We start from the raw sequence: 22,027 nt of genomic DNA, 5'->3' as shown, positions 1-22,027 counted from the left end.
TGACCGTCTATGGTTTTCCAGCACCACTCTGATCTAAACTCTGGTTTCCAGCATCTGCAGTCTTCACGTTTGCCTCAAAGGACAAATGGCCTACTTCTGCTCCTAAATCCTATGTTACAGTACAAATCAAACAGCAAGAATTCCTACAATGCACTTGATAGAGACCAAGTTATCCCCAACAACAACTTCCATATGTCCATGCATGTATGCAGACATCAGAAAACCATAACACCGTATGATGTAGAAACAGTAGTAGCCATTCAGCCCATTAAATCTGTTCCACACACAATAAGGTCATGGCTGATTTGACAATCCCCATATCCATTTATTTGCCTTTTCCCTGTAAGACTTCATTTTCTTACTGATTAAAGATTTCTATCTCAACCTTTATTATATTTCCATGAGCTAGCCTCAACAGCCCTCAGTGCCAAAGAATTCCACAGATTCACTACCTTCAGAGAAGAAATCCTCTTCTCTGTATAAATATGCAAGTCTTATTCTGAAGGCCTCTGGACTTAGGCTTTCCCAGATGGAGAAACATTGCTGCATCTACCCCGTCAAGTCCCCTTAGAATCCTGTGTTTCAATGAAGTTGCCCCTCATTCTAAACTCCAACCTGTACAAGCACAGAATTACCTGATAATATCAGTGAACACTGTTGGCCCTACTGTCATCATTAACACAAAACCTGGGCTGTTGTACTTCAGACAACTTTTAATCAAACTAAATCATTTTAAATCAAAAAAGAGTATACAGTATGCTTCAACTTTCATTGAAATTTCTCTTTAATATATTAATATTCAAAATAAAATTAAGTAAAAACATAAATCAAAAATGCTGTTAGAAACACAAAATACAGAGTTTCGGGACTGAAGGTGATTTAGCAGTTTGGATCAGAAATTGGCTGGCTGAAAGAACACAGATGGAGCTCATTTACCAATGGTGTGCTGCAAGGATTGGTTTGGGGCTACTGCTGTTTGCCATTTTTATGATGGATCTGGATGTGGGCGTAGAAGGATTGGTTAGTAAATTTGCAGGTGACACTAAGGTAGGCACAGTTGTGGATAATGCAAAAGGATGTTGTGGTTACAGAGGGACATAGATAATATGCAGAGCTGGACTGAGAAATGGCAAATGGAGTTTAATGCAGAAAAGTGTGAGGTAGTTCACTTCGCAAGAAGTAAGTGTAGATGAACAAAGAGATCTTGGTGTCCAGCTGCATAAATCCCTGAAAGTTGCCACCCAGGTTGATATGTCTGTTAAGACAGCATACATATGGTGTTTTGGCATTTATTGGTAGGAGGATTGGACTTTGGAGCCACGAGGTCATGCTTCAGCTGTACAAGACACTGGTAAGGCCGCACCTGGAGTATTGCGTATAGTTTTGATCACCTCATTATAGGAAGGATGTGGAAGCATTGAAAAGGGTTCAGAGGAGACTTACTAGAATGCTGCTTGGTATGGAAGGTCGGTCTTACGAGAAAAGGCTGAGGGAACTGAGGCTGTTTTCATTGGAGAGAAGAAGATTGAGAGGCGACTTAATCAAGATGTATAAGATAAATCAGAGGATTAGATAGGGTGGACAGTGAGAGCCTTTTTCCTCAGAAGGTGAAGGCTAACACAAGGGGACAATGGACTAAGGACTTCAGTAAGACATTCAACAAGGTTTCCCATGAGAGACTGGTTAGCAAGGTTAGATCTCATGGAATACAGGGAGAACTAGCCATTTGGATACAGAACTGGCTAGAAGGTAGAAGACAGATGGTGGAGGTGGAGGGTTGCCTTTCAGACTGGAGGCCTATGACCAGCAGTGTGCCACAAGGATCAGTGCTGGATCCACTGTTTTTCGTCATTTACATAAATGATTTGGATGTAAACATAGGATGTATAGTTAGTAAGTTCGCAGATGACACCAAAATTGAAGGTGTAGTGAACAGCGAAGGTGGTTACCTCAGGGCACAATGGGATCTTGACCAGATGGGCCAATGGGCTGAGGAGTGGCAGATGCAGTTTAATTTAGATAAGTGTGAGGTGCTGCATTTTGGAAAGGCAAATCAGAGCATGACTTATAAACTTAATGGTAAGGTCCTGGGAAGTGTTCCTGAACACAGAGACCTTGGAGTGCAGGTTCATAGCTCCTTGAAAGTGGAGTCTCAGGTAGATACAATAGTGAAGAAGGCATGGGTATGCTTTCCTTTATTGGTCAAAGCATGGAGTATGGGAAGTCATATTGTGGCTGTATAGGACATTGGTTAGGCCACTTTTGGAATAGTGTGCACAGTTCTGGTCTCCCTTCTATTGGAAGAATGTTCTGAAACTTGAAAGGGTTCAGAAAAGATTTAGAAAGATGTTGCCAGGTTTGGAGGGTTTGAGCTATAGGGAGAGGCTGAACAGGCTGGGGCTGTTTTCCGTGTAGCATCAGAGGCTGAGGGGTGACCTTATAGAGGGGTTTACAAAATCATGAAGGACATGGATAGGGAAAATAGGCAAAGCCTTTTCCCTGGGATGGGGGAGTGCAGAATTAGAGGGCATAGGTTTAGGATTAGATGGGAAAAATTTAAAAGGGACCTAAGAGACAACTTTTTCTATGTGGAGGGTGGTGTGTGTTTGGAATGAGCCGCCAGAGGAAGTGGTGGAGGCTGGTACAATTACGACAGGATGGCAACCTTTAAATGGTGAGCCACAAGAATCAGTGCTAAGGCCACAATTATTTACAATATATATTACTGACTTGGATAAGGAAAGTGAATATACTATAGCTAAGCTTGCAGATGGCACAAACATAGGTGGAAAGGCAAGTGGCAGGGATGACAGAGTTTGCAGAGGTTAAGTGAGTGGGCAAAAGACATGGCAGATGGAACACACAGAGGAAACATGAGATTCTGCACTTTGGCAGGAAAAATAAAGGAACTTCATATTAATTGAATCCAGAAAGACTGCCGACAGCTGTAGAACAGAGGGATTTGGGAGTCTTGGTGCATGAAAAGCTAGCATCCACGTTCAGCAGGTAATGGGCAAGGTAAATGGAATGTTGGCCTTTATTTCAAAGGGAATGGAGTATAAAAGTTTGAAGGTTTTTCTAAAACTTTACACAAAACTAATCAGACCACCAGCTGGAATAATGTGAACAGTTTAGGCCCCTTCATTAAGGAGAGATATACTTGCATTGGAGACAGTCCAGAGAAAGTTCACTAGGCTTATACCAGGTATGGAGGAACTGTCTTTTGAGGACAGGTTGTGTGGATTGGGTCTGTTCTCATCGGAAAAGAGAAGAATAAGAGACAACCGTGTTGAAACATTCAAGACTCTTGGAGGACATGAGAGAGAGTAGAGGCAGAAAGGTTATTTCCCCTTGTGGGAGAGTCTAGGACCACAGCACATCATCACAGAATATGAGGTCACACATTTAAGACCCAGTTGAGGAAGAATTTCTCTGAAGGTTGCATATCTATGGAATTCTTTACCACAGCCTGCTGTTGAGAGACTCATACTTCGTAAGTATATTCATGGTAAGTATATTAATATACTCATTAAGTATATTCCATACAGAGAGAGACAATTTTAAAATTAAATAAAAGAATCAGGTTTATAAGAAAAAAAGCAGGAAAGTGGAGTTGAGGGTTATTAGATCGCCACGATGTTCCTGAATAGCAAAGTAGGTTAAATTACCTACTTCTACTCCTACATCTTATGGCCTTGTCTTCCAGTTTCAGATCTGTATTTACCAGCTCATATCACTTATGGAGGCTTATCATCATAAAAATCAGTGATGAGTCAGTAATTGCCACTCCCAAACAGTAAGCTATTTTGGAATCACTCATTGTTACCTGAAGGTTACATCACCTTTACCTTGAACTTCACTGACTTAATCAAGACAAAGAATAGGATTCCTACCATATGACTAAATATACACGACAAAAGTGATGCAAGTCACAAGGGCTGTACAAAAAAAAATATACTTTGTGGTAGAGCTGTACCTGAAACAGCGATTGTAAGTAAGATACGACAAAACAAAAGAATGTTGATTCACTAGTGATGAGTCAAATTTGTAAGTATATTTGTAAGTCTATCTCCGTCTGAAAGATTATACAAAATGTCATTCTGTTGAAAAAAGCTGTACAGTTCATATACATCCTTTACTTTAGTGTAACATCTTACATTGTCTGGCTTAAGAAATTATTATTTGGCCCTGAAGTAAACAAAGCTAGGTGTACATTCTTCCCAACGAAATAATCATTCCACTAAATGGAAGAATGATATAAGGTTGGTCAAAGGGAGTTATTGAAACCATGATTTTATTTGTAAATAACCTTTTAAAAAAAATTATGAAGCCCTTTGGTTCCTTTTATTTTTCCTACCTACAGGACTTAATCAATCTTTTTTTTGGCAATCTCAAATAATTTTATTATTTCCTACAAACTTAGTAAAATCTAATAATTTAGAAAGCCTTTTCGCAGGATCCATAGTTTATTTTTGATTTCATTGCAAATATTTTGCTTCTGGAACAATTTGGGATCATGTATTAAACTGAACAAACCTCCCATCCTTGCTCCCTCTCTTAAATAAAACAAAAACATCTGAGTCATCCACATGAACTTTGCTGATCTTTCTTAAAGATGAAATTTGGTAATACACTCCGGGAGTGAGATCCCATTTGGGAAGCAATCATGAAACTATAATCAAAACATGTTTAGTTCAAATACAATTTAATTCAAAGTTTCCACCCAAACTAATTTGCGTGATAACAACTTGCAATCGTCTGTGAGCCAAGGTAATTAGATTGGATTACTTACAGTGTGGAAACAGGCCCTTTGGCCCAACAAGTCCACACCAACCCTCCGAAGAGCAACCCACCCAGACCCATTCCCCTACATTTACCCCTTCACCTAATACTACGGGCAATTTAGCATGGCCAATTCACCTAATCTGCACATCTTTGGACTGTGGGAGGAAACCCATACAGACACGGGGAGAATGTGCAAACTCCATACAGACAGTTGCCAGAGGTGGGAATTGAACCCGGGTCCCTGGCACTGTGAGGCAGCAGTGCTAACCACTGTGGGATTTGGGAGTCTCCTTTCATCAAAAGTAATGCTTGATGTATTTAGGTGCGCTAACCTGGGCAGTATTATTAATACAGCTGAAACATTGGTTTATCACCAGAAATAATTATTTTTAATGTACACCCTAGCTTCTGCTAGTGAGCAACTAGACTTGTAATGAACAAATACTGCATAAAATAATGCAAGTGAGCCATTAAATTGTTTAGTTTACACAAGCCAGTCTTATTGTAAATTAATTATTTGGGAAACCTTTGAAAAAACACATCGCCTCGTGCTTTGAGCTCAAAAGTCTTTCTAAATCAAATAAAAACAAAAGAACTACAGATGTTGAAAACCAGAAACAAAAACAGAAATTGCTGGAGAGAAATCAGAGTTAACCTTCCGGGTCCAGTGAACCTGACTCAGAACTCTTCCCGAACCAGTTCTCTCAGAGGAATCTCGTAAGGTCAATCTGGGGATCAGGCCAGTTTTTAAAGAGCCTGATCCAGGCAAATTTAATCTTGAACTAGCAGAAAAGCTCATGGGTAACTCAAACATAAGTGGTTTTGTCTTTAATCTAATCAGGCTTTTAATTCCTGAATGTATTCTTCTGGCTTTGCCATTGATTTATAATATGATTGCAAAGCTCGTGGAAAAAGTAAAGAATTAACACACACTCTCCCCCTCCCATCTTCCAGCAAAGCTCCTGAAGCATTTGTAACATTATTTACCTACTATACCAGATACAGAAAATCACCATTTGTCACAAGTTCTTGTTTTTCCTTTGTTGCATCATTCAAGATTACATTGAGAGATGAACTTTACATTTCTTAAACATACATAAAAGCCTTTCAAATGTTATTTTTATATAAAAGATGTCTTGATGTCAAACTTACTTTATTAATGCTGAACTGTCCCTCAAACCTACAGCCTTGGCCATTATTTAGAGGAAGTTTCATGGAGTTATCAATATGGCCAACTTCATGTCTTCCCATTTCATCTTGGATGTCTAATCCAACAACTGAAAAAATAAGGTTTTCATATAAGTAGACATTGCAAGCTGTTCAAAAGACTTTTAAAAAAAACTTTAAAAAGAAAACTCTAAAGCAATTCAAAACAGCTTTGACCAATTTGTCTACTTGAAATTCTGAAATCTGCTTTTGGTTGCTTAGGACCACTCAACTGGTCCTAAAATAACCAGCATTTAATTAGAGAGAGATTTAAAAGAGATGCGCAGGGCAAGTTTTTCACACAAAGGGTGGGGAGTGCCTAGAATGTGCTGCCAGAGCAAGTCGTGGAAGCAAACATAACACCAGCATTCACGCAGCACCTGGACAAATACACAAATAGAAAGGGAGCAGAGTGACACAGATCCTGCAAGTGAAGACAGTTTTGGTATGGAAGGACAAAATGTGTCAGTGCAAGCTTATACGGCCGAAGGGCCTGTTCCTATGCTGTATTGTTCTTTGTTTGTTCTCAAAACCAAGACTGAATTCAGGCCTGTGGTAGGCTGACTATTGTTGACTGATTATTTTGAGAATCAAACTTTGCAATTTGACCCAAAGATCTTACCAATGACTCGCAAAAGTAATTATTTGCACAAAAGAGCCATTTTCCAGCCGTGGGATTACTTTTTTTTTGAGAATGTGAACACTAAAGTTCAAAATATGCCCTAAGGAGACTTAGATGCCTGCAACTCCTAATCCTGTCCTCAGTTCCAGAATATTATGTTATCCGTCTGTTTACAACATTTTGAAGGCTAGTAGATATATTTGATATCTACTGGTCCCCCTGGAACAACTTACATAATCAATTTCTAAAGCTCATCATTGCACCCATACAAATACTACAAATGATATCATGACAAACCAGGAAGAGACAACAATGTTGCACAACTTCCTCTGTATGTGCAAATTAAGATAAAGTTTGGATAACGAGTCAGGCAATGCAGGAACCACATTGCATGTACTTACAAGCTTTGATATCCGCATGGTTAGAAGATAATTTTGTGGCAATATCACATGTCTCCAGCCAGTAAACACTGACGTAGTTCTGACTGTCATGACAAGCACTGATATCATTCGCAACCAGCTTTGCCTGCATGAAAGATTCTAACTAACAGTGAGAAATAAGGCATTTTCCATTGAGGGTTTATGTTAACTCAGTGTCCAGTGGGATTAATAACGTTGTGTCTCTTGCAATTTGGGACCTTTTTGCAGAAATAATACAGAGGATAAATGCTGACTCAAAGGACATACTAACCATTGACCAAAAACTAAATAAGAAAAGCTGAATCAAAGTTGGTCACATCATCCTTTCTTTCTGCCACTGGTTCCTAGCAGCTGCCCTAACAGCACTTCAACCCCAAGATGATGCTTGACGCAGCACGATGTGTGTGTGTGTTTTTATTTTAAACATTTACCAAAACCCAAGCTACCTTTGGAAGCACAAAACTGCACTTGCACAAATGATGCGTAGTACATGGACACAACAGAGAATTGAAGGACACTTCTCACTGCACCAACCTTGGAAAAAGGGTCAGGCAATGTTATAAATCTGGATTTATTTTGTAACAAAACCTGACATGTTCTGTAAAAATGCACGATGAGTGCCAAGAGGAGTTGATCTGGCTTTCACTAGAAACAGGATATTAGGGAGCTAGGTGCAGCCAGGGAAGCTCATGTTTCAAGTTTATTTTAATTACAAAATTGAGTGAGTGAACTGAGAAATGGGTTTATCAGTTGCAGAAACTGAACCAAGACACAACTTTAAAGTAACAACAGAAAGTGGTGGAGAAACTCAGGTCAGGCAGCATTTGTGGAGAGAACAAAAAAAAGGTATTTTGAGTCCATTATAACTCTTGAAACTGAAGAGGGCTGGAAAGTGATGGTTTTATGCTGTCAACAAATGAGGAAGAGGGGAAGTAGAACATGGTGATGGTATCCAAAGCAAAAGGCAAAGGAAGTGCTAATGGTAGTAGAGGGAGTATATACAAGAATAGTTGTAAATGGTCTATGATAATAGCAGAAACTAGGTCAGCTCTGCTCAAACCAAACTCCTGCAACAAGACATGAGATGCGTGATGGATTGGAGAAGGGTGTGTAATCAAAACGGAGGAGAATATTCATGGTCTGACGTCATTAAACTCAATGCAGTGTCCTTGCTTCTTCTCACTCTTTGTCAATATTGTTTAAAAAAAACCAAATTTCCCAGCACCCTTCAGATATGAAGACAGATGTTAAATCCATCTTGAAACATTACCCAGTTTCTCTCTCCACAGATGCTGCCAGATTTGCTGAGTTTCTCTAGCACTTTGTTTTTAAATTCAGATCCCCAGAATGCACAGTACTTTGACTTTATACATGAAATGAGAAACTATTTCGCATTTAAAAGTAGGAGACTGAAATACATTCTATGACAATAAGAGGTAGACTTGGTTGAAACACTCAAATTAAAAAGGGCTATTTCACCAACCATATAAGGAACAGTGATATGGGCTTGAAATCAACTTGGAAGGCAAGAGAAAAATTTGGCCCTTGAGCTTTGCATATTCTGACACAAACAAAAGGGTAATCTGACTTTTACTCACCATCACACGAAAGGTTAGGTAAACTGATATTTAGATTCACTTCAATTTTTCCTCCACTATCTTTGTCAGGGTCAGCCACGTACAATTCATTCACTCTGTAATACAATGGCAACTGCTCATTTTTGAGAACATTTGGTGATGAGAAAATGTTTTAAATGCTCCAGTCAGCGTCACCAAAGATAAAAAGAAATGCAGTATTTTCCTAGCAACGAGGCATACAAGATACGTAGACAAGGTGGTATAGGAGTTACTGAAGACTCGGAGGTGAAATTTAAAACTACAAATTCTCTGAAAGGACTTCAACAAGTGGTCCTAAAATCTAACTATGAAATAGATAAAATAACAAGACAAAATTCCAAGGGGAAAATCTCTCAACAATTAGCAAATTGATATTTATATTCAAGGCATTTGTGAATAACATGCAATACAAAGGATATATAGCTTCCCGGCAAATTGATTCCTCATTTGCATGGATAAACTAAACATTTAAAAAGTATAGCCGCTAAAAATTGTGATCTTAAGTTGGAGGAACAAAATAAGATTTCTAAAGAGCTTTCCTGTTTTCTTAAGAATGTAAAAATCACCAAGGACATTTCTATTAGCCTTTGCTCCATGCTTTGGCATTTCAATGGGAATTGTCAAAATTTCAGTCATCACTCAATGCAGACAGAATTTTTAAAATCTCTTCTCACTCTGAAACCCAGTAGCCGGGCTTGACTTTTTTTTCAAAATTGACACTGAAATGTGGAGTCAGGAGCAAAAGTTGTCCTTGAAATATTAGAGGAAATAACCTACTCCCCCAGCTGCTGCTCCGTTTTCATTCCCAGTTCATACCAGTTAAATAAGGAGTAAGGAGGATAAAGAGCTTGAAAATATTTCATGCATCTAACACTTCAGGGGACAGCGATACAGAATGGGACTTCACGAACACTGCAGCAATACCCCCTGACGTTAAGCAGCACAATAATCAGAGGTAATAGCATTCTGGACCGTCACTGGTCTAGAAATCCAGAGACAGCCAATGTTCCAGACACATGGGTTCAAATCCCACCACGGTTGATAGTGAAACTTAATTCCAGATTTTCTTTTCCGTAATTTCAACATGGAATTAATCTGGCAACCACTGTCATTGTTCTTAGAGAAAGATCTATCCTTACCTGGTCCGGCTTACACATGACTCCAGACAATGTGGTTGACTTTTAGCTGTCCTCTAAAATAGACCACTCCATTTAAGGCAAGGACAAAAAATGCTAGGCCAGTCAGTGAGGCTCACAGCCTATGAACCTTTCTTTTGAAAAGCACAATACTTAGTCACATATTAAGAGGTTTATCAAATGTTCCCAACTGCTAACATGATGGATTGAATTATTTGCTCCCATAGGATGAGAGCTTGGAACTGGACAGGACACTTAATTAGGCAGGTTACTAACACACCACTACCTCCTTACCTTTTCAGAATCACATTGAGCAGGAAGATATATGGTAAACCTCACAGGCAACTGAGGCCCTGAGATGGGCAACTTATGACCACTTTAGAACCTGAGCTCACCGTCAGCATAGAAGCAGCTCCCTGCAAGCCAGTGAGTAGCTTGTCACCTTAGGGCAGAGGGCTGGCTCCTGCAGTCAAGGGAAGCAGTGTTTAATGTCCACTTCCTTCATCTGGCAGGTGTTGTTCATTAGAGGTCACCAATACCTTGCACACCCCCCTTCCTGCATTCCACAACTGGTAAACGCCATCCATACCCACTCCACCTTTACATTTGCTCTGATCTCTCTACAGATCCTAGGATTCCAAGGAGGGCACTGCCATCAGCAGCCACAGCCTCCTCACCAATACTGCTGCCAAGAACAAAAGCTGTTGGTTTCTGACCCGTCGGACTCGTTCACGATTGATGGAACTCTCACCCCAGGGATCTTGATTCCTGACAAAGGTCTGCCAGTGACCGTGTCATTGCTTCATTGGCATGTGGTTCAGCTGGCTTCCCTGGATGAGGTCAGCTAACCATGAGGCTTAATTATGGTAGCATTTTTAAGATGGCGGCCGTATGAAGAACAGTCCTGCATTGACAGATGCAGCTTCTGAAACAATTGAATGCAATCAACCCAGCCATGTCAGTCGAGATCACAAGAGTATCAAGTGGCTTCCCCTGACTCATTATTCCCCAGTTTTCTCAGTCACTACCTCATCCGTGACCACGTGGCTTGGGAGATAAAAGTCACCATGAGGGAGCCATTGTTCCACAGCAAGTGGCCTTTAGGCTCAAATTCCTCTATACGAGGAAGGGGAGAAAATGGGATCTTTTTGCCCTGTGGATTTCTAGAGCAGAGGCAACCGCATGGTTTTAAAGATTGCTGAATGCCTGTCTACCCATAATTCGAGAGACCCCAAAAGTCCACATTGAGCAACACTTGCATTTAGAGTCAGAGATGTGCAGCATGGAAACAGACCCTTCGGTCCAACCCGTCCATGCCGACCAGATATCCCAACCCAATCTAGTCTCACCTGTCATCACCCAGCTACTATCCCTCCAAACCCTTCCTATTCACATACTCATCCAAATGCCTTTTAAATGTTGCAATTGTACAAGCCTCCACCACTTCCTCTGGCAGCTCATTCCATACACACACCACCCTCTGCATGAAACAGTTGCCCATTACGTCTTTTTTATATCTTTCTCCCCCTCACCCTAAACCTATGCCCTCTAGTTCTGGACTCCCCCCATCCCAGGGAAAAGACTTTATTTATTTATCCTATCCATGATTTTACAAACCTCTGTAATGTCACCGCTCAGCCTCCGACGCTCCAGGGAAAACAGCCCTAGCCTGTTCAGCCCCTCCCTGTAGCTCACATCCTCCAACCCTGGCAACACTCTTGTAAGTTTTTTCTGAACCCTCTCAAGTTTCACAACATCTTTCCGATAGGAAGGAGACCAGAATTACACACAATATTCCAAAAGTGGCCTAACCAATGTCCTGTACAGCTGCATCATGACCTCCCAACTCCTGTACTCAATACACTGATCAATAAAGGAAAGCATACCAAACGTCTTCTTCACTATCCTATCTACCTGCAACTCTACTTTCAAGGAGCTATGAACCTGCACTCCAAGGTCTCTTTATTCAGCAACACTCCCTAGGACCTTACCATTAAGTGTATAAGTCCTACTAAGATTTGTTTTCCCAAAATGCAGCACCTCGCATTTATCTGAATTAAACTCCATCTGCCACTTCTCAGCCCATTGGCCCATCTGCTCAATTTGAGGTAACCTTCGTCACTGCCCACTACATCTGCAAACTTACTAACTATACCTCTTAGGCTCGCATCCCATCCAAATTATTTATATAAATGACAAAAAATAGAGGACCCAGCACCGATCCTTGTGGCACTCCACTGGTCACAGGCCTCCACTCTAAAAAACAACCCTCCACCACCATCCTCGGTCTTCTACCTTTGAGCCAGTTCTGTATCCAAATGGCTAGATCTCCCTGTGTTCCATGAGATCGAACCTTGCTAATTAGTCTCCCATGGGGAATCTTGTTGAACGCCTTACTGAAGTCCATATAGATCACATCTACTGCTTTGCCCTCAATCAATACTCTTTGTTACTTCTTCAAAGACCTCAATCAAGTTTGTGAGACATGATTTCCCATGCACAAAGTCATGTTGACTATCGCTAATCAGTCCTTGCCTTTCCAAATACATGTACACCCTGTCCCTCAGGATTCCCTCCAATAACGTGCCCACCACCGACTTCAGGCTATCCTTCAATTCACCACCAAAGCCTGATACAGGAGATTTCTTTTTCAAAGGACATAGCTGCATCATGCATGCATTGATGGTATCTGTGCTGGGGAAGGGTATCTGTGCTGGGGAAGGAGCACAAATGTGGTGACATTATTTTTCCATCTCTCTTCTCTTTATTTTCTGCAAATGTTTGGTGTTGCTCTGTTGTCATATTGGATTGTGGCATTACCAATGTAATTCTCTCTTTTTACTTTTGGATATGTGTCATGATTCTGCTGTAGCAAATTTGCATAAGGACAGTTTTAAAATTATTAGAGCATGACCATAGCTAACACATGGGAAAAGTGTGCGCTGTTTTACAAAGTGAACTTTTTGTAAAATGTGTGACATAGTCTGTTATCTGTTTCCTTTTGCACATCAGGGGTAGAACTTAAAATTGGAGTCAAAAAGTTATTTACATAAAGACCACCTTCCACAAAGAAAGCTGCAAGCCAAGGTCAATTTATCATTTTAAAATGAATTGATTTTTAAAAAATTTAAATATCTGAAGGGATACGGAACAAAGTCATATATAATTTAATCAGGATTCAATTAAACAGCAGAGTGAGCTCAAGGGAAAAAAAAATGGCTTCCTCGTTTTCCAAAACATATCCATCTTTTGCGAAAATACATCTGAAGCAGGGACTTGTTCATGACCTGTTGCTATAGATAGTCTAACAAAAATATGGAAAGAGGGGAAGTATGATTTATTAGCAATAAGCAAACCAATGTGAATGAAACACAATGAGCATTCTGGCACCCCCATTACATCAACAATAACGAGCAATGGTCATGCTAATTAGGCTTTATCCATTAAGCTTTCCCCTTCAAAAGAAGTGTTTTCATCAATACTATCAACAACAGAGGTCAAGGGACAGATTGTCCTACTTACATTTCAGTAGCAATGAAGCCAGTCAGTTCTGACAAGAAAAGGAACAGCATGAACACGCAGCAGCAGATGGAAACTATAAAACAAATAAACGCACTTAAACACAAACTCCAATACTCATTTTGCTCAAAGTGCAAGGCATGTTGTCAACGTAAAGTGTGAGAAAGTCTGCTGAATTATATTGGTAGAAAGTGAGGTCTGTAGATGCTGGAGATCAGAGCTGAAGAATGTGTTGCTGGAAAAGCGCAGCTGGTCAGGCAGCATCCAAGGAGCAGGAGAATCAACGTTTCGGGCATAAGCCCTTCTTCAGGAATGAGGAAGGTGTGCCAAGCAGGCCAATGTAAAAGGTAGGGAGGAAAGACTTGGGGGAGGGGTGTTGGGAATGCAATAGGTGGAAGGAGGTTAAGGTGAGGGTGATAGGCTGGAGTGGGGGTGGGGGCAGAGAGATCAGGAAGAAGATTGTAGGTCAAGAAGGCGGTGCTGAGTCCGAGGGTTGAGACTGAGATAAGGTGGGGGGGATGAAAAATGAGGAAGCTGGAGAAATCTGCATTCATCCCTTATGGTTGGAGGGTTCCTAGGAGGCCCAACCTCTCCACCCCAACCCCCTCTCCAGCCTATCACCCTCACCTTAACCTCCTTCCACCTATCGCATTCCCAACGCCCCTCCCCCAAGTCCCTCCTCCCTACCTTTTATCTTAGCCTGCTTGGCACACCTTCCTCATTCCTGAAGAAGGGCCTATGCCCGAAACATTGATTCTCCTGACCCTTGGATGCTGCCTGACCTGTTGCGCTTTTCCAGCAACACATTCTTCAGCTCTGAATTATATTGGTCCAGACCATAATTCAATTTTATCACCATTTATATAGCGTAGTAAAGAGTCATAGTACTATGGTATATTCACACAACAAAGGCTGATTAACTGATGACTTAGGTGAAGGTAAGCAAGCACCTGTAGATAAAGCCGAAAGCAAAAACATTTTTAAAAATCTTGATCAGAAAATTGAATTGTCGTCAGTGTTTTACAAATGTAATAACAAATAACAAAAGAATTGTGGATCCATAGTGTGCTATGATTAAATCATTTTTATGTTATCATTAAAGATGGAATTAAACAAGCCAATAAACAAGTCACAACTCGATAATTGGGATCACATGACAGTAATAGTGTCTCTAACTCTGATGCCAGAGGTCTAGATTCCAGTCCACCTCCTCCAAATAGTGTGTCTGAACATATCTGTCCGGGTTGATTAAAAATATCTCAGTAAATGGCAGTGTCACAGATTGTTTTGGAGAAGCAACATACCACATCATTCCATGTTTCTGGCATCAAATCAATTACCTGTATTTGTTAGAGTGATTAAACACTATACAAAATAAAAGTCAAGGGAACATGACACTGCACATCATTGTTGAGCTGCTAAAGCTCAGTTAGAATAAAAATACAGCTAACAAATAACGTATTGGGGATGTGGGTTCAAACAGTCAGTTGGCACATTGAAGACTGCTTGCTTCTTCGGCTATCAGGGCTGGTGAGTACTCCTTGTTTCCCTTCTCTGTACAACAACACTTCAAAGTACCTCATTAGCTATAAAGACATTATTTGATGTCCCAAAGTTATCAAAGTGTGATGCAAATATTGTTTCCTTCTCTTCATCAATTTCCTGATGTTTGTTGAGTTCAGAAAAGTCAAAAGATCGCTGAAGTGCAAAGTTCCCACATAATAAAAATTGAATGAGCTGCTGGAATAATTCAAAATTTTATTAATTTTCAAAACTAACATGAATTGCAGTAAGGGCAGCCAGTTTTGAAGCAAGCATTGGACATTTGAATTAAACGTCAAGGAAACCTGACCCAGAGATGCTCCTTACACAAACTTGTTCATGAGCAAATTCAACAGGAGATGATTCTGCCTGTTCCTTTGCAAGTCACGTGACAAAATAAATAAAGTTGGATCAGGACTGTGGCTAAAAGTTAAGAAACAATCTTTTCAAATGTTAGATTGGAGCCAACACCCTTGGCTCACGGAAAATAAAGACTACTGATCTATGAATTCTGGGGGAAAATTAAATAGGTAATAGTAACATCCAGGAAGAAGCACAAATGGTGGTGGCATGATGGTTCATTGGTTAGCACTACTGCCTCACAGCATCAAACACCTGGGTTCAATTCCACCCTCAGACTGTGAAGACTTTGCACATTCTCCCCACGTCTGTGATCCAGGAGCTCTGGTTCGTCCCACAGTCCGATGACATGTAGGTTAGGTGGATTAGCAATGGTAAATGCAGGGCTACAGGAACAGAGTAGAGGGGTCAGTCTAGGTGGGATGGCCTTTGGGGAGTTGGTGTGGACTCGATGGGCCAAATGGCCTGCTTCCACACTAATGATTCTAAGATAAGGGATGTAGAATGGATGGATTGGAAGGCACATATTCCATTAGTAGAAAGGTCAATAACTGGGAGTATATTTAAGTTAAGGAGGTAGAAAACTAAAAAGTTGAGGAGAATAGGTTTTCATCCAGAAGGTGGTACAAATCTGAAACTCTCTGCCTGAAAGAGTGGATGCGTCAGAAATCTTATGACATTCAAGCAATATTTAAATATTGACTTCTCTTAGTGAGTTTTGAGAAGATTTGTAGCTCAAGTTGAGGTTCTGGATGTAAGTTTGCTCAGTGAGCTGGAAGGTTCATTTTTAGACATTTTGTCACCATACTAGGTAACATCATCAGTGAACCTCCGGTGAAGCACTGATGTTATGTCCCGCTTTCGATTTGTGTGTTTAGGTTTCCTTGGATTGGTGATATCTTTTCCCATGTTGGTGATGTAACTTCCTGTTCCTTTCTCAGAGGGTTGTAGATGGTGTCCAAATCAATGAGTTTGTTGATAGGATTCCAGTTGGAATGGCATGCTTCCAGGAATTGTCATGCGTGTCTCTGTTCGGCTTGTCCTAGGATGGATGTGTTGGCCCAATCAAAGTGGTGTTCTTCCTCAACTGTGTGTAAGGATACTAGTGATAATCAGTCATGTCTTTTTGTGGCTGGTTGATGTTCATGTATCCTAGTGGCTAATTTTCTGCCTGTTTGTCCAATGTAGCGTTTGTTACAGTTCTTGCAAGGTATTTTGTAAATGACGTTTGTTTTGCTTGTTGTCTGTATAGGGTGTTTTAAGTTCATTAGCTGATGTTTTAGTGTGTTGGTGGGTTTGTGGGCTACCATGATGCCAAGAGGTCTGAGTAGTCTGGCAGTCATTTCCAGGAAATGACATCACAACAGGAAATGACATCAGCAACCTAAGGAACCCTAACCACATAAATAGAAAGCAGGCCATAACACCGGTGCTTCACCGGCGGTTCAGTGATGATGTTGGCTAGTATGGGGGACGCAAAGCCTAAAAACGAACCTTCTAGCTCAGCAAGCAAACTTACATCCATTCACTTCCTGAATGCAATACTCTCCAAGGCTACGATCAAGAGCTAGAAAGTGGGAATAGTACAATCAGATCTTTTTGACTAGTATAGATGTGATAGGCCAAACAGCCTCCTTATGTGCTGTAAACACCTATGAGTCAATGAGACATTGTCTCTACTATTTTATGTAAATCACCAAAAATAATCCAACAATGACTTAGATATCCTCAGCAATCAAATGGCATATTAAAAAAAATCTTTTGGCAGCGGAAAACAAGACCAGCATAATAATATCATAGAATGAAACAGCAGGTTATTTGGCCAATTGTGTCTGTGTCAAGTCTTTTGAATGAGCTAATCAATTAGAGTTTCAACCCTACAGTTTCCCCACAGCCTGCAATGATTTTTCTCACTTCGTCAAATATTTAATTCCCTTTTGAAATTCATTTCTGAGCACACTTCAACCACGCCTTTCAGGCAGTACTTACCAGATCATATTCACTGAAAAATACTGCTTCTTACATCATCACTGGTATTTTCGACAATTAATTTGAATACATGTCCTCATACTTCAGTTACCAATATTTTAGTTACTGGAAAATACCTTATCCTTCAGTTATTCTATCAAAACCCTTCTTGACTTTGAGCATCTCTATTAAATTTCCCTTCAACTTTCTCTGTTCTAAGAACTGCCCGCTCACAACACCCTCACTCTCCAGTATCTCCACATCAGTGTACATACGTCCCCCTCCAAAGACATTCAAGCATGAACCCAGACACAGAAAAGGCAACAGCAGTCTGGAACTCTTCTGCAGTTTTAAGGGCTAAGCTTTATGCAACTGTCAATGTGGAGTTTGCATGTTCTCCCTGTGTTTGCGTCAGTTTCTGCCGGTTGCTCCAGTTTCCGCCCACAGTCCAAAGATGTGTAGGGTAGGTGGATTGGCCATGCTGAATTGTTCCACAGTATCCAGGAGGTGCAGGCTAGGGGATTAGCCATGATTAGTACAGTGTTACAGGGATAGGATGGGGGGGGGGGGGGGGGAGGTGAGTGGTCTTCGGAGGCCGATGGCCTCTATCTGCACTGCATGGATTTGATGATTCTATGGTATTATTCAGAAACTCAATTACATATATTACTGCCTGCAAATCCCAAAGCATTCTGCAATGTGCTAGCCGGAGTAAAATTTCTTTCAGGAAAATTTCAGAGCTTGTGACACAAATGGTTATGATGGAAACTAAATTCCACTTGATTGTCAAGTGATCCACAGTGACATTGGAGGAAATCACAGAATCTCTGCCACCCCCTTGCAGCTGCTGCTGGTTTGACACAGCCTGGGAACGAATACTTACTGTGGAACTCCCCCTAGTGTGGCTTCCTGAAATTCCCCTTCAGTGACATGAGCCAAAGCGGTGAGCTGTGGGCAGCACTCACTGTTCATGAGATCACTGGGGCGGAATGTTAGAGAATGACAGGAAGAATAGTCTGGGCAGAAAATGTCAGTTCCCACTTCTCTTTTAACCCTCAGCTTTTAGAAGAATAAAAATAAAAGTCAACGAATTGTATGTCAAAGGGCTTCTCAGGAAAGAAAATGTCATATTGGAATCGAAACATTAACTAAGCTTTGCTCTTTACAGATGTTGCCAGATCTGTATTTTGTTTTATTTAAAATGTCTCATTGCTAAGTTCAAGTGGGTGCCAGTGTTGCATAATCTGATGTGACAACCATTCTAAAAGGTATGGAAGGAAATACACTCCATTAATTGCAAGCATTTAAATATTTTAATAGACACTGTGACATAGAAAACAGGCCACACAGCCCACAAATGCACGCTGGTGTTTATCACCACGAGAAGTCCCAATGATATGTGCCCGCCCCATTCCATACTCCCTTGCTCCCCTGCCCTTCAAAAATCTAAGCGAGCATATTATTACGTTAGCATGGCCACATCAATAATTCCAAACTCTCACAACTCAGTAAAGATGTTTCTTCCGTCTGCTGTCCTGAATCTTGAGTTTGTATCTGCCATCTCATTCAAACACTACAAAGTGCATTTCTATCCATTTTATTCCATCTTATACTTAAAATGGCAATCACCCACCACATTGACAATGCAAAGCTCATACTCACCAATGCTGTCACAAACAGGTACATCTACAACATATTTGGTTGGTGAGAACAGGTTCATGTCACCACACCACATGCAGAGTCTAGAATTCAACCAAGTAAATCATTGGTAGTATAACAAAGCCAATGAAAACACCCATAATTATCAGCACTTGCATATGCTGTGTCCTTCTCTCCTCAGTGCCTCCAGTTGGCATTTGGAGGATCACTGATTCATGAGCTAAGTGAGGATGGTGGGTTGTATCTAACAGATTGTTTTGCTCATGTCGGACCCGAGGCTCCAACATTTCAGGATGATTTTTAGTCAAAGCCGCTTTCACTTATTGTTTACCATTGTCTTCCCCCACCCCTGAAGAAGGGCTCATGCCCGAAATGTCGATTCTCCTGCTCTTTGGATGCTGCCTGACCTGCTGCGCTTTTCCAGCAACACATTTTCAGCTCTGTTCATGGATACAGATGTATCCAGAGCTTGTTAAAAAAAAACGCAGATACATAATTTTTGCCCAGGGATGTTGATTTTTGTTGTTACTTATTTTTTGCCATGGATAATTGATGATGTGATTTGTGCTTTTGTGTATACAGAGAATTTGCTCTAAATCCTTCTTGAAAAGGATCAATGATTTGACAATAGTGACGTTCTATGGCAAAGAATCCCACAGCCTCACCATTCTCTGGGTGAATAGATTGCTCATCTTAATCTTAAAATACCTACCCTGTTTAATTAATGTGGGTGGGGATAAAATATATTGCACATTAAAATTTTATTATTTCTTTGTTAAGAGCTGTGTTTTAAAATTCAGTAATTAAAGATAGATGCTCCTTAACACTTGTTTTCTCAAACCACATTCAACTGTACTGTTTGCACTTCCTCTTATTTCTGAGAAATTCCTGAAGGTATGACTCCTCTTCTCAGAATACTTCTGTTTTGACATCGCATTCAGATTGTAGCAACAAATAGCTCAAACAGATTTTTTTTATTAAGAAACAGAAGTTCCAAATTGTCGTCATTTTGTTATACAAATTACACCCTTACAGCAGCTAAAACATTAATTTCATTACACAAGGAAAATAGGATCATGGCTGATCATCTAACTCCGTACCCTGTTCCCACTTTCTCCCCATACCTTTGATCCCTTTAGTCCGGAGAACTATATCTTATAAGGAAAAATAATCTGTAATTTTAACTTATTTTGAGAGAAATATACATTCCAATGCCCTTTTAATAGTTATTCTTGTTACTTTAAACAAGAACTTTGGGCTTTCATATTTGAGCCACCTGTCTCTAAAGGGTATCTACCTTATCTCTCTGAAAAGTGAGAATGCCTTATTTGTGTACATAAGCACTGTCCAAACTCAGGGAACACTTATTTCTATGTTTTATTTCAGGATTTGATTTATCTCAACTTTCAAAATAAAACTTAGAATTGGAATTAGTTAGCAAATAGATTTTTGCTCTGAGACAGTAAATGCTCAATTTATATTGTCCACCACAGTTTCATAATTAACTCTAATTTTCATTTTAGAACAACATACTTCATGCTATATAGCCTTTAAGAGGGAGCGATTGATTTATGCTTGAAGTAATGTCACTGAACTACAAAAAAGATGTGGGTTATGACAAGTATCAAAACAGAGGAAATGTATTACAATATTAGGAGATGTGACCTTACAGTCACTATAAGTCAACTACTATGACTCATGATGCCAAATTGTCAAAAATGAGTAATTGTATGCATTTCCACCGTCCAGTTATATATCACGTGATTTTCTGAAATAAAGATCAGGAAAGCTTGGTTACGCCATCCAAGAGCAGTAACTAAACCATGAACTGGCGGAACTAGACCACAAGTACACAGAAATGTAAATGTTTTAAGACCAACACGAAAGTACTTTTCTACTTCTAAGCAATTGCACAAAAAAAATAGTATCATAAAGAAACATTATTTGGATTTATTTGGGGCTCTATAAATGGAAAAATAAAGTGAAGACTCAACATTTGAATTTTACATGGCGATGATTAGGGCATAGTTAGCAAACTGCGTGAAAGTTTCAGGCACCTCATTATAGGAAGGACATTAAGATTTTAGAATGTATGCAATGTAAATTCAACAGCATGAAGTCAGAAATGGAAAGCCATAGTTTCAGGTGAGATTTGAAATGCTACATCTACTCCTACAGGAACAAAGACAGTTAAGAGTTTTAAAATAGCATTATTTTTAAAAGATGTATCAATGAATATTACACTGGTTAATCAATAACCAAATGTCATCAATTTACTTTGTCAAATTACTAGGTTTAAGAAAAAGATAGCATGAATCAAATGAACTGAATGATCTTTTCTAATATTCTGTAAAATTCATATTAAATAAAATTTGACTAAAACACAATTGTTTTATCATCAGGCTATACAATACAAGACTGTATCATGACTATACATACATTAGATTTTGAATTAGCGTTTGCCCAGGAACACAAAAAAAAATTATGGGGTGAAATCTCCTATACTGTTGAGCAACCTAGGCATTTGCAAAGACGTTTGCAAAATATACCAAAATACCTGAGTTTTCCCGTAAGGTTTAAATGCCCAGTTCAGGAACATAATGATGAATAGTAACTTTTGATTTATCTGCACTTTATCTTGTTATTAGCTCATCTCATTTCTATGCAGCATGCAATTCTCCTTTCTGTCTTCAAGAAATTATAAGATATAATCTTTAACGTGAAATATGTCAGGTATAGACAGGATAGATGGAGTGAATCCTTAGAAGAGTATAAAAAGGCAGTAGGAGTATACTTAAGAGGGAAATCAGGAGGGCAAAAAGGGGACATGAGATAGCTTTGCCAAATACAGTTAAGGAGGATCCAAATGGTTTTTACAAATGCATTAAGGACAAACGGGTAAGTAGGGAGAGAATAGAGCCCCTCAAAGATCAGCAAGGCGGCCTTTGTGTGGAGCTGCGAGAGATGGGGGAAGATATTAAACAAGTGTTTTGCATCAGTATTAACTATGGGAAAGGACACGGAAGATATAGAATGTAGGGAAATAGATGGTGACATCTTGCAAAATGTCCATATTATAAAGGATGAAGTGCTGGATGTCTTGAAACGCATAAAGGTGGATAAATCCCCAGGACCTGATCAGGTGTACCCTAGAACTCCATGAGAGGCCAGGGAATCGATTGCTGGGCCTCTTAC

General features: G+C 40.0%; 1 protein-coding gene across 5 annotated transcripts in view; it reads right to left on the bottom strand.

Annotated features, from left to right (window-relative positions):
• ergic1 (endoplasmic reticulum-golgi intermediate compartment 1) overlaps positions 1–22,027 on the bottom strand; it is a 131,968-nt gene that overhangs the window by 60,465 nt on the left and 49,476 nt on the right. For all 5 annotated transcript variants that reach the window (XR_009645541.1, XR_009645542.1, XM_060837112.1 and 2 more), the window contains exons 3-5: positions 13,307–13,379; positions 8,631–8,725; positions 5,938–6,062 (exon numbers count right to left, since the gene is read on the bottom strand). Coding sequence is in view for 3 of the 5 variants with exons in the window: in XM_060837110.1 (XP_060693093.1) it covers positions 5,938–6,062; positions 8,631–8,725; positions 13,307–13,379 (293 nt within the window). In the remaining 2 variants the exon portion in view is untranslated. The remainder of the gene's footprint in view (positions 1–5,937; positions 6,063–8,630; positions 8,726–13,306; positions 13,380–22,027) is intronic.

The sequence above is a fragment of the Hemiscyllium ocellatum genome, chromosome 16 (assembly GCF_020745735.1).
Source record: "Hemiscyllium ocellatum isolate sHemOce1 chromosome 16, sHemOce1.pat.X.cur, whole genome shotgun sequence".
Lineage (NCBI taxonomy): Eukaryota > Metazoa > Chordata > Chondrichthyes > Orectolobiformes > Hemiscylliidae > Hemiscyllium > Hemiscyllium ocellatum.
This window is presented reverse-complemented; position numbering and strand designations above follow the sequence as displayed.